This window comes from Botrytis byssoidea (assembly GCF_014898295.1).
Source record: "Botrytis byssoidea strain MUCL 94 chromosome Unknown BBYS_006, whole genome shotgun sequence".
In the NCBI taxonomy this organism is placed as follows: Eukaryota; Fungi; Ascomycota; class Leotiomycetes; order Helotiales; family Sclerotiniaceae; genus Botrytis; species Botrytis byssoidea.
Window position 1 is genome coordinate 106,456 of NW_024065847.1, and position 13,495 is coordinate 119,950.

A 13,495-nucleotide genomic window follows, 5' to 3' on the forward strand; every position below is an offset into this window, starting at 1 on the left:
GAGTAAAAGTTCGATGAATAAATCTTGAAAGAAAGCCTTCAACAGACAAGGAAAAACGGTTTTCTTAAAACCACCACCTAGGTATGATTTACTTCGATTCACTTGATCACATACCTAGTCCTCTTCAGAAATAGGGGAATTCACTATCGTTACATCCTTGGCATCACAGGTACAAATCCAGGTCAGATACAGGTCAGGTACAGGTACAGGTACGAATGTAACCAAGATCTACCCATCTACCCATCTCCAACCGTTGGATGGTAGCTTGTTCTCCAGCCATCACCTATGAGCCTTCACACAAGACTCACACGACGACGGCTAAATTTGAATGGGAATTTCATCCTGTTAATCACATTGTTTGCTAATTCTTGACAGGGTCTGTGAATGTTTCATATCCAACCGATCAACCGTCTGAACTTCCTTTGATTCCTTGAGATCCACCTTTTTGGCTGCAATGGCACTTGTGGAAGCGATGAAGTGCATTGCATTCCGACCCCAATTCTTCATTTGATCCCTGAAAGATACCGGAATCAAGCTCCTGTTGCTAATTCGGGACATCCATAGGACTTGTCAATGTGGCTGTGATTTGTTTGATTTGTTTGTTTGTTTGCTGGTTTGCTGCAAGGGACGATATCTCAACAACAAGAAAGGAGTCAGCCTTGTTCTCTCCCCCACTTGTGAAGTCGCATCTTTCATATTTGAAGTCTGGGGTTCAGATACTCAGAGCAATTGGGAATTGTTCATGAAAGCGCTTCTAGACTTCTGATCAATTTCCTTTGTTCCTACTAGGTAGTAGTCATACATCTGTTTGGTCACAGAACGCGAGTTCAAACAAGGCTTCCTGATAATTATCCGATGTGCCGAAGTTCCTTTCTTTGTTCTCGCATCTATTTTGGCTCCAAGATATAGGAATCTCATCATGAAGTCAGCAAACAGACACAGGGAAAATATCCTAAACCTGCTCTTGCATTTCTATTTTCGCATCCATCAGATAATGCCTGCTACTCTCAGTGTTGGCGAGAGGCACAGGGACAGGGAGGGAGGGAGTACATATGCCTGGATTACTCAAAACTATCACACAATCCTTGGTACTTTTGATAATTCACCGTCAGCCTTTCGTCACCAATTCATCGTGATTTTTTAATGCGCTTTCACAAAAAACTTCACACATATGAGTCAAATCCAAATAGATATGTCTAAAAATCTACAAATTTGAGGTTCCAGTGACCACTTTCAATGATTCACTTGCTTTACGCTTCATGCTTTGTTGAATAATTTTCAATTCAAAGAAAAATCAAGACACCATGCCGTCCACGAGACGCACATCCGTACACCTCTTATTGAACTGATGGTGATCGTTGCAAAGCGAAATCAGGCACTTTACAAAGAAACACAATGGGGTTCAAATGCTTCTTATCAGCGATGTAAGGCGAAACAAGTTATAACGGTGCTTATATCGGCGCAGTTTCCTGATGAAGAAAAGAATCGAATTTATCAGCAAAGCAGATCAACACACTGGATCATCAATTATGGATTGTGTAAAATTTATGTTTCACGACTTTCCCCGCCCTATTATGAAGCTTAATTAAAAAGTTTGTCTCGGGACATGTCCGTGCATCAGATGTTTTTGACTTTATCAATGACTTGGTTCAATTATTTTCTCCTGAAAATCTTGCTACATCTTCATTTATTTATGTTTTTTAGTCACAACATTCACACATTTAATCTCGTCGCATTTGGGGATTTGATACAGTTTTTGATTCGGTTCTGATTACTTACAATTTTTATTTATTGATCACAGGCTAGGTCCTGCCTGCCGTCATACTCACACTTTACTTGTGTGAAAATAACGCCAATTATGGATATCAAGCATTTTTTGTAGGGTTTTTGTTTTTTCCTTTTGTTTTTTTTTTGTTTTTTTTTTGTTTTTCTTGGGTGTTTTGAATATGAAAATCACTCAACCAACTCCAAAATACTAAATGATTGGTATTTATACAATTTCGGTGTGTGTGTCTTCGTCCTCCTCGCGACCCCAAGCTCAGTATCGCACCAAGCATCCCCATTTGATCTCAGGTAACTGCCAGTCTGGCGCCATGTCCCTGCGCTTCGAAATGACGAGGTTGTTAAAGAAATTGACATCGAATCCGAAGAGGTCCAACTCCGCTCGTGAAAGTGGGTTATCTTGGATCTTGATTCTGATGTCGTTAGTACGGGGGTAAAGATGTCTGTTGAGCATAAGATTTTTATGGGAAATCGGTTCTTGCGCCGGATCGTCTCGAAGAAGTACTGCGGTCTTCACGCCCCTATAAATCATCATGTATCTCGACTGCCATCTGAATTGACGAATCACTACTCTGGGATCCAGCACGAAAGCTGGAATTGCGATGGTTTTGACTGCGTCTCTGAAAGTATCGTTGAAAGCAAGTGATTGTAGTATACGCTCGTCTGCCCCGAGAACAAAGACATCTGTCTCCAAACTGTACCACTCCCGCGGGCTGCGCCGAACATACCCTCCTCGCTCTTCTAGACTGAGGCCTATTTGATCTAAATGTGCTGGGTCTTCGAGCAAGTAGTTTTGAAGAACGCTTCTCAAACCTGTTTGAGCCATGGCCTCTTCACGAGCTTCGTGGCTAGTGTTGACAACTGCGATGGTTCTCCGCGGTCCGTGGTGCCCTGCGATGATGGCTCGAGGAGGGTTCAAGGCGTTCCTTGCCGCCAATCCCCAGATTTGGAATCTGATTTCTGCGGGAAGATTTGCGAAGCCGGAAAGATTTGGGGAAGACATGATTTCTGTTGTGCTGGTATCTGATAGCTTCTTGAGTGTGTTTACTTTAGTTATCTCTAGTCTACTGTTATCTTCTTATACAAGAGTATTGAGAATGATGAATTGAATTATATAATCGATAATCATTTCTTATATAGTTCAAAAAAAGACATTGTTTTATCTGAGGAATAACTCTTAAACTACAATCCAACAACCAAGTATCAAGTACAAACCCCCTAAACAACAACTAAACAGGCGAGTTGCTGAACAAAGTCACATGATGTGAAGTTAAGTCCCTACTATATCACTTCCCACCAACACGTCAATCAGATTCACCTAGTCATACTCACTCCAAGACCTCGTTATACATTACCAAGACCCCTATAAATCACTGAGATAATACTTATATGCGCTAGCAGACACAAAGTCTACGCTAAAATGTCATTATTTTTCTTCATTCTCGAATAAGGAATATCCTCTTTGTGGGATGTGGGATTCAACATTGTACGGTTCTACACTCTGAATCTTTCCGTGCGAGATTCGCCGGGAAAACTGTGAGTTTGAGTTTGAGTTTGAGAGGGTGAGGATGGGGTTGGGATGTGGTAGGTAGTAGGTGGTAGGTGATAGGTGGTAGGTAGTATACTTAAGTATACTTATTCATTACTGAGTAACTGAAGTTGCTGCTTGCGAAAACAGGATGAGGTATTGGTTTAGCCCTCAGTACTTTTACATTGCAGATGATTAACCTTCGTCAGCCAGCCGTTATTTTCGTTGTATTATTTCTTTATATATATGTATAAAAAAACGAAGTCAAACTTGTAGTGGCGATACACCATGAAGAAACTTTTAATATCTCATATATATATATATATATAGACCTACAAGGCGGTTCTTGAGAAGCTGCAAGTGTGCTAAGAATCACGAGAGCATGGATAAACTGATGGGACGTCCGTGTGGACTTTCTTAGGCGGGTCAGATAGTAAATTATTCCGATTGGAGAAGATTTTGATGGTGTTGAGGACGTGATGTAGCTGTTTAAGTTGTGGGGTTCGACGTTTTCGTTTTCGTTGTTGTCGTTGTTGTCGTTGTTGGCTCTTTTGTCGAGTTAGTGTGATTGCTACCTTTACACCGTCGTCCTGGGTACGATAATTTAGGATGACATTGCGCTTTTGTTCTTACGTAGCTGATTTCTTGTTGAGATCTCTTATTTTCAATATTCACGAATTGCGAGTGTGATCAGAGGTGAGATTATCTTGGTTTGGTATTTGCTGTCACATAGGATTTCATCAAGGTCTTGATCTACAGATAACAATATTCACTACATTTTGATAGAAATCTGATAATGGGCGAGTCTACATAACAAAAATTATATTTTACGAGCGATTCATTCTATTTGCTTCGATATGACAAGTGAATATATTCGCCCCCCAAAAAGCATAAGCCATGATACGAATTTGATTCTTTCGACTGACCTGGGTATTTAAGACACCTAACACCTTTCAATAAACGGACACGCTTTCAATCAGCCAGAAAGAAAAGTCTAATGTGCCCTTGACTCTGCGATACTCTCTACTCGCTGAATAGGTCAGCTCTTTCTATAAGTATACTCAGTCGCGCTATATAAGATTTCTCTTCCCTATTTCCGCATAGCGAGTTTTTCTTCATTTTAGAGATAGTGAAGTATCATCAAATTGAAATTATCATTGTCACTATCGTTGCGTGAGGATTTACTCATCATCACTCTCTGATTATCGATTAGACCAAATTTTCCCATCACAAAATCAAAAAGATTCAAAAGTGTAGAATCACAAGCTAAGAACTAAGCAAGTAAACATCTAGTCAAATGGAAACATCTGGGCGGAACTGCAGACACCTTCTCATTAGCCTGGATAAAGGCATTCGGCTTGTAGTTCAGGATCTCTGAATCCTGTATTCTTTGATCTTTAAATACCTCGATGTTCTCATTTTTGACTGTTCGATTGGCTTTCTGGGGAATAGTTGATGGCTAGATTCATCAACGTTGATGAATTGATGGGGGTATAGTGAATTTTTACATACGTATCCGAGGGTTTTTTATGGTGTCGCTGCAATATTCCCTTATTTAAACGAAGCCTCCTATCAAACCAATAAATTCAAACTCACACTCAACTATCCGAAGACAGAAACAAGATGGTGCATGTGACTTACTCAGTTTGAGGATCTTCATATTTCAGCTACCTACTGTGTAGAAACGCGATCTTAGATGTTTCAACTATACTATGTTTTAGCACCCTGACTTTCCGAGACGTTCCCCACGATTTTCACTGTCGAGGTTTTAGGTTGTAGTAATCATTATCATCGAATTCCTGTTCATCGTCAACTCAAAGAGAAGTTTATCGAGATATTTTATATCACACGGATAAAATATCGCTCGTCTTCCAACTTGTCCGAGTGTCTTCTCCCTCTAGCTTTATTTGATTCTCATTGGGACCCTTTACGCAAGAGTCCAGATTCGAGACATTTTCCTACCTTCGTTGATGTCGATTGTGGTCTTGACTCTTGTAAAAATCATACTGTGAGTATTTATATACATTGAAAATAGATTACTGGTTATCAGGTACTCTATCTTGCAACAAAAGATCTAGCAAGTGATTCACTTTCTTGGCCTTGGTCAGAGAACTGGTAGGTATATAAATGTGTCTAGGATCTATTTGAAGCTCCGATAAACATGAAGCCGCTACGACAAAAAACCATTACAATGAACAGAAAATCCTCTCGCTCAACATACGCTAGATGATTTCCAGGAGTCTTGCCCTTTTTCTCTTCTCCAAAATATGCTAGAAGGGACTCACAGTACCTGCTTTTTCAATTATCACTATCAATTGCAGTGAGCTATCGCCTCTTAGTAGCGTGATTTCCGCTGTGATCGGTGGTAAATTTGATAGTCATCCCTTTTGAATACTGATCTAATTCAAACGACAACACTCTTCAAAACGAGCACTGGCTTAACTAGTTCCAAGCTCGCAGAAGTATCAAAATGTGGGCGTTTGGAATACAGATAAGGCAATTTTGTAGCCATGGAAACACATTCTGAACACCTAACGACCAACTCTACCGGCCTATCATCTGTTTTTGAATATCATTCTCTCTGCCTTGATCGATACTTTTATAGTCGAGATACTCAGTGATAGAGCAGATGATCTAGTGAACAAATGATGATTTGCAGCTTGATATCGTACCATCTAGTCATGCCATGGATAAGGAGTAAATGCTTAATGAAGAGACACACTTGAAGCAGAGATGTATCAGAAACCAACCTGTACTGGACTTTCCGCTGAAGGGACTAACGTCACCTATAAAGTCTATAGCTACGGCAACAACCTAAAACCTCCACTACAATACTCACGAGTATTCAAGGACAGAACTTATTGGCGGAGTCTATCTGGTAATTTTCTCAGCATCTTTCCTTTTCACAGAAATGATAGATACATAATTGACAATGACAATAAAAACGGTGACGATAATCTCCGATTAAACACGTCATTTCGACAACTACCATGGACCACTATCAAGAATTTGGTCTTTCTGTCTTTACGGCCACATTGGTATATAAAGAAAATCTAGCTGCAGATAGCATTCTTAAGAACATGGGGTGCAGATGGGGAACATGGATAACTCGTATTTAGTTTGGATAGAGAGCTGGCTCTTAAAAAGAGAGGAAAACGGTAACTCTTCTTTGCATGCTGAAGCGTATACTATCAGTGTAATTTTATAGAAGTATGCTGTAAAATACTGGTCTGTCTATGAAAAAAGTAGAATCCGATCAACCTTTTTGAGCGAATCAGAAGACGAATCCATATATAAGAAGAAGCTAGATTCAAGCGCTGTTTCCACCAACGAGATGAGCCCGGCTTATTAACCTGGCGGATTCATCAAGGTGCTTGATAAAAAAAAGACCGTCTCCCATCAAATAAACTTTCTGTAATCATCAACGTCAGAAACAAACTTCACTTCCAACCAAGTCCTCGCTTACATAATCTCACAACTTCACAAGAAATTTTTACCCCACCAAACCTCACGATCCGATCCGCCACCCGAACCTCGGCAAAAACGTCGCGTCTACTGCTCGATCTTGGTTGCCATTCAAGCTATAGCTAGGGACAAGATTGTCGTGGAGCTTCAACATTTTATATTTCACCCAATTTACAATCATCTCATGCGATTGACCGGTTATTTATCTGCAAAAGAGTAATTCGGGTAGGATAGAAGAAAAAGAGGGGTCTTTGGTGCAAGATGTCGAAGTCACGAGAGCAGGCTATGAAGGGTGTCGAGGCGATCTTTGAGAGGTATACATTCTTTGATTTTTTATGTATTTGTGTTAGAATTTATAAGTGTATATGCGCCAAGTGGGAATATATGATACATAATTTCAAGATACCTGTACAGTGGTAGTATTATATCGTTGGCCGCCTTTTGTGCAATGAAGGACTTATTCTTCCTGGGTGGTTAGTAGTACTATACCACAACTTCTAGAAGTCCTTGAACATCAATTATATTTCTCTCTGTGCCAGTTGCCCTGCCTATACTCAATCTTCTACACCAGCTCTTCACTTCACTTCATATCCCTCCCCGCCTCTCCCCCTTAAGTGCTACATCCTCTTCTCCCACCTTCTAACAAAGCCCAGATACCGACTAATCGCCCAAGCCCAAAATTTCAAAGGCTTCGACTCTCACCTCATGGAAAACATTAAAATTATCGATGCCACCTCCTCAGGAACCGTAACATTCGAATTCCTAATCGATGAACAATATAGCAATATCAACAATGTGATGCATGGAGGAGCCGGTGGTGTCATATTTGATATGTGTACTACGTTTGCTTTAGGACCTGTTGCTAAACCTGGATCTTGGGAGTAAGTTCTCTTTCCTTCTGGAACCTAGGAGTAAGTTTGAGAAATATGCTAATGCTAACGGGGAGTAGTTTTCTGGGTGGTGTAACGAGGACACTCAATTTGAGTTACTTAAGGGCTGTTCCTGTCGGTACGTATATTTCCATTCGATGATGTGCTGAGAATACTGCTTTTCGAGGATAAACAATATTAACAATCCCAGGCACGACTGTCCGTATATATACCGAAGTAGTACAATATGGCAAAACGATGGCGATGCTTCGTGGTACCATGACTAGTCAAGATGGATCAATCATTTATTGCACGTGTGAACATCATAAAGTGCGTGTGCCAACCCGGAAAGAACATTTAGAGCATAAGGTAGAATGGGATGGCCTGTGGAGTAAAGACTCTGATGGAAAATCGAAATTATGATATCTATAGACCTCGCTTAGAGTAGCGTAGCATTGTCCAAAGGGCACTACGGATGATTCAGGTAAATGTATAAAAGACCTGTCTTCTCTTTTGGGCCGCCTCGAAGAAAGGAAGTCTCGTTGTCCAACAGCAATCTTTTGAAAATAGAGTATACATAGATGATGGAAGGAAGATAATTTCAAGACCATGTAATTCACGTTTTCTCGAGCAATATCTCAATCAGCTTTAGAAGCTATACTCTGTTAAGGCACCGTCTAAGATGCTTGCATGCAAAGTCCAAGTGCCCAGTGGGTTTCGGCATTTCCTCAATACAAAAAAAAGCATCACTCGCTCCTAGTAGATATTCCGCAATACACTGAATTCAGTCCAGGTTCATTATCCCAATAATGAGGGCATCAATTCATAGATTCGTTAATCCAACACACTAGGCCAAACCGAACTCCAAGGACAATATTCCAAGCCTTTACTCATATACACCTCAGCCCTACATACCCATCTCAATATCTCCATCATCATCCAAGAGACTTTCAACCAGACTATCCTGCAATTGTTGTTCTAACAACGATTCCTCCTCCTCGGGAGGAACAATGGTCTTTTCTTGCTCAGCAATGATCGTTCCTTCGCTTTCATCGACATCTTCTTCCTCCGCGTTTTCTTCTTCATCTTCTTCTACGCTTTCCATTTTGATTTGGCTGTCCATTATCACTTCCGGGCCTCTGCTCTTTTTCGACTCCACACTTCCAGCCCTGCTTCTGTTGCTGTCACCAATTGGGACGCTTTCGCCCCTTACACTGTCTCTCATCACACTTCCTCCTCTCAAAACACTTTCCTCTCTCGTATCTTTTTCGGCGAGAGAATTTACAATCTTGCCAAGAGTAACGTGTATCTTGAACAAAGCATTTCTACCAGTAGCATCGAGGCCCAACTTTTTGTTCTCGACGGCCTCAGTCACCTCCTCATATGTGGCGCGAAGCTTATCCTCGGACGAGGCTGGTGAGATATGAAGTTTGGCGAGGAGCGGTGTGAGAGTTTTCTTTTCTTCCACTATTTGAACTGTTAGACTGGGTTTCGTAGCACTAAGAATAAAATTTCAACTTACGTCTCATAGAAGAGTTTAACCTCTCTAGAATATCCATAGCAAAGTCAAGATGGACATCTCCATTGACTACCTTCTTAGCTGCATCATCGGACAACGTGAGTTGATTTCCAGGAACATAGCATTTTCTAGGGTCTGTCCAATCTACCAAATGAGCACCAATCGTCCCAAGACCAACCATTTCAGCCTCAGCATCCTCATCGTCATCTTGGGTTTCAAAAAGTTTGTGCATGGCATCTAATGCCACTCCACGCATCCTATCTTGATTTTCTGCTCTGCTATAACAGTAGACCGGTAGGAAATAGGTAAGTGTTTGACGAACACCTTGATTGTGAGCTGTGCTGGGATCAAAGTAAAGGACAACCAATGTCTTCAATAGATCATCGATAGCAGACGAAGCATCCGTAATTACACGTCCCAGCAAGAGCTTAGCAACAGCAACGGTAGCTGCTGCCTGGACTTCAGGGTCTTTGGCGCCGGATTTCAAAGCCTTCAAATAGACCTTGGTCAAAATTGTAGGATTCGACTCTAGAAGTTGGGCACCGTGTTGGTTGAGCATGTCGGTCAAGATCTGCAAAGCAGTGATCTGAAGGGCAGAGTGGCCTTTGCTAAAGAAATGTATGAAAAGAGCCAGATTCTCCTCAGCCAAAGATTTGTCAAGAAGAGAACACAGGCCAATACAGAGAAGACCACGTTCTCGCACAGGTGCTTCGTGGCTACGCACAGCTGGCACAACAAGGTTGTTGAGCATGGCTACAAGATCCGGATTCTCCTTAAGACTTCCTTCAACATTTTCAAGCATACATTGCACAATATGCAAGCATTTCATATTAACCATAATTTCACGGACCGCTTTCTCTTGCTCCTCTTCCTCTGTCATTGGAGGCTTTTTCTTGCCTCTAGTGGGCTTCTCGTCATCACTGACGTCAGATCTTGCAGAATGGAAGCTCTCTTCCGCATCCTCGAAGTCTTGTTCATCCGTAACCGTATCATGAACATCTGCAACAGCTTCCAGGACTACACTACAAAATTCCCTTTCACCAGCAGGGGTTGCGGCACAAATTCCTCTGAGGACTTCAACGGTTAGTTTGGTAACTTCCTCAGGCAGCTCCGGAATCGCCAAGTGCTGTCTCAGAAGCGTAAACATCTTCCGTCGTCCAACTTCATCTGAGTAGTCCAGAGTTCGAGCAATGTGGAGTAGTTGCTCGACAATGAATTCTTGCTCTACTGTATCTTCTTCTTCCGCTACATCCTCGGTGATCTCCTCCTGTGTTGCAATCCTCTTGAGAGTCTCTACCAAAACGGCGGTGTACCTGTGGAGGTAAAATGCCAGCTTCGTGACTTCGGGCATTTTCTCTTCAATCAAAGCCTCATACTTGCTATTTCCATCATTCCGACAGAAATCATTGAAACTCCTTGCCATGAATACAGCTTCCGCCGATAAAGTGTCCCAGAAGTGATCATCGAATGTAACGGCGTCTCGAAAATCGGGTCGCCCCTCCCAAAAACCCTTCATCGCCTCTAGCGCAACCCCATTTTCAACCCCAGAATTAACAACATCAATTCTTTCGAGAAGCTCTAATAGCGCGTCCATGTTCGGCGCTCTATTTTCTTCGGCTACCTCACCTTCCACAGATTCTGCTGCAGCTGATGCCAAACAATCTTCAATCCAACGTTCTCTGAAGAGTCTCCCTGCCGCTTTGCGAACGTTTTCATCTCGGTCGCGAAGACCCCATCGTAATAACTTTTCACGCATCGAAAGTGATAAATGACGGAAATCCCCGAGAGCTGGCAGAAGTCGAGAATACAGTGCCCGACGAGTTGCAGGGTCCTGATCTCTGGCCCTTTCTAGCAAGTATGGTAGCGTATTTGGTAATATTGGTAAATTGATCAAAAGAGACCTTCGAACATCGGCACTAGGATCATTTTGCAAAACCGCCAATAGTTTTACAAGCAAACCCCCGGAGGATTCGTCATCGCTTTCATCTGCCTCCCCTTCTGCTTCGTTTCCAGCCAATCTGCCAAGACCTAGCACAGCTTGCACTCTCACCATCGCTTCTTTATCATGAATTCTGCGCAGAAGCCCATGTCGGAGTTGTTGAAAGAGATCGTCATCAATCGAATCGAGAGAATTAATAATATGCGAAATCAGCTGCGTGGATCTGAATCGCACAAATTTCTCTTTGGCCGTCAGAAGAGGCAATATAGTCGTCATGAGGTGACTTGTGAGTCTAGTACTCGGCGTCTCAACCAAGACTCCATCCTCCTCTTCATTTGCTGGGGTCACTTCGTTGTCCTTCTCATTAGCATGTCTCAAGAACAGCCCGATAAAACGAATCGCCTTTTCTCCAACACTCTCACTCTTCTTGATCGGCATCACTCTTAGAACACATCTTGTGAACTCGTATGTAAATTCCTCCTCATCAAAATCTTCCGCACCAGTTTTATTTTTCTTGCTAGTTGGCTCATAGCAGCAGGCCTCTTGTATTTTACGCAAGTTGACGACCAGTTTTCTATGCGATGCAGTGTTTCTTTGGGAATCTCGAAATATAGATGAAATTTGCGCGCGCAACTCATTGTCGGGTGTCTCTTCTGGAATCTCAACGTATGGCGCTGAGGATTTGGATGTAGCAGATCTGCGACTACCTGGTTCCACCGTAGATGATTTGCGGGATCCAGAGACGGATGTCCTCGAGCTCCTGCTAGGGACTTTTCCTGGCATCTTGTTTCCTTGGGTTTGGGTGTGAAATGAAAAATTGCGTTTATCGTGGATTGTTTCGTTTGGTGGTCGTATATTCGTTGCACGTGGAACACGCAACTGCGTTATCTGTAGAGGAGACTATAGTGAGAGTCGGAATAGTATTTTCGCAAGCTGCATGGACGCGTTAGATGATCAATAACTTTTTCATTTCAAACTTGATGTTTGCTGTTTGTTGACATTGATTTGTTTACTTTCCTACCCTTGCTTAGTCATGACCCGTTGTCAGCGATAAGCGATAAGACCCGCCTGCGGGACAAAACGGGCCAGTGCGAAGCATTTAGAATCGCATAAAGAATCTCGGGAAGTGTCAAAGTTGAGTGCAAAAGCTTGCTTCAATTGGGTTCTCAATTCATTTTGAAGATGTTTCGATATGGTGTTCGTCGCTTCGCGACCACAGCTGTAAGAGCTGCGGAAAATGTTGCTCAAATGGAAGCTCCAAATCAATATGGAATTGGAGTTTCTAAAGCTCAGGGTGTGGTAAAGGGTTTAACTGGAGGTTCGTCGAATCTTGGTATTTTATGGCGCATTATGAAGCATTGACTAAAGGATCATAGCAATCGGAAACACTCCACTCATTCGATTAAATCACATCTCTGATTCAACTGGTTGTGAAGTACTGGGAAAGGCAGAGTTTATGAACCCTGGAGGATCAATCAAGGACCGAGCAGCTCTATATGTTGTGAAAGATGCCGAAGAGAGGGGATTATTGAAGCCAGGAGGAACTGTTGTCGAAGGAACCGCTGGAAATACAGGCATTGGTCTCGCACACGTTTGCAGGTCTAAAGGTTACAAGCTCGTCATCTACATGCCCAATACACAATCTCAAGGAAAAATTGACCTTCTGAGATTATTGGGTGCCGAAGTGTATCCAGTACCAGCAGTAGCTTTCGACAATCCACAAAATTACAACCATCAAGCAAAGCGACATGCGGATAAATTAGAGAACGCGGTTTGGACAAATCAATTTGATAACATTGCGAATAGACAAGCCCACATCGAGACTACCGGGCCAGAGATTTGGAATCAGACCAATGGCAAGGTGGATGCCTTCACCTGTGCCACGGGAACCGCAGGTACTTTGGCCGGTATCACTCGATACCTGAAGACAAAGTCCGACGGGAGGGTCAAATGTTACCTTGCGGATCCTCCAGGAAGCGTTTTGCATTCATACATTCAGTCAGGTGGAAAGCTGGTGGATAGAACTGGCTCCAGTATTACAGAGGGAATCGGTCAAGGCAGAGTTACAGACAACTTAAAACCAGACATTGATTTATTAGACGGCTCAATGCACATTAGTGATGAGAAGAGTATCGAGATGGTCTACCGTTGTTTAGATGAGGAAGGGTTGTACCTTGGAGCGAGCTCTTGTTTGAATGTCGCTGCTGCAAAGGAACTAGCCGAAACACTCGGAAAAGGCCACACTGTTGTGACAATACTATGCGATGGCGCATACAGATATGCGGATCGATTGTTTTCCAAGAAGTGGTTGTCGGAAAAGAAACTTCTAGGAGCAATTCCAAAGCATTTAGAGAAGTATATTGTGCTTCCTTAGATTATTGTACAAGTATATA

At 42.3% G+C, this 13,495-nt stretch overlaps 4 protein-coding genes across 4 annotated transcripts; 2 read left to right on the top strand and 2 right to left on the bottom strand.

Moving 5' to 3' along the window:
• Positions 1–2,038: 2,038 nt before the first annotated feature.
• Positions 2,039–2,785, bottom strand: EAE97_003493 (uncharacterized protein; the record flags this gene model as incomplete). Its single annotated transcript, XM_038874005.1, has 1 exon — positions 2,039–2,785. The coding sequence occupies one exon, from the start codon at positions 2,783–2,785 to the stop codon at positions 2,039–2,041; it is 747 nt and encodes a 248-aa protein (XP_038734614.1).
• Positions 2,786–6,754: 3,969 nt separating this feature from the next.
• On the top strand, positions 6,755–8,263 carry EAE97_003494 (uncharacterized protein). The gene is made up of 4 exons (XM_038874006.1): positions 6,755–7,089; positions 7,429–7,656; positions 7,725–7,783; positions 7,856–8,263. The coding sequence occupies exons 1-4, from the start codon at positions 7,037–7,039 to the stop codon at positions 8,065–8,067; spliced, it is 552 nt and encodes a 183-aa protein (XP_038734615.1). The 5' UTR covers positions 6,755–7,036; the 3' UTR covers positions 8,068–8,263.
• A 288-nt stretch (positions 8,264–8,551) lies between these two features.
• On the bottom strand, positions 8,552–11,885 carry EAE97_003495 (uncharacterized protein; the record flags this gene model as incomplete). The annotated part of the gene is made up of 2 exons (XM_038874007.1): positions 8,552–9,111; positions 9,167–11,885. The coding sequence occupies 2 exons, from the start codon at positions 11,883–11,885 to the stop codon at positions 8,552–8,554; spliced, it is 3,279 nt and encodes a 1,092-aa protein (XP_038734616.1).
• Positions 11,886–12,284: 399 nt separating this feature from the next.
• On the top strand, positions 12,285–13,476 carry EAE97_003496 (uncharacterized protein; the record flags this gene model as incomplete). The annotated part of the gene is made up of 2 exons (XM_038874008.1): positions 12,285–12,420; positions 12,479–13,476. The coding sequence occupies 2 exons, from the start codon at positions 12,285–12,287 to the stop codon at positions 13,474–13,476; spliced, it is 1,134 nt and encodes a 377-aa protein (XP_038734617.1).
• Positions 13,477–13,495: the final 19 nt, after the last annotated feature.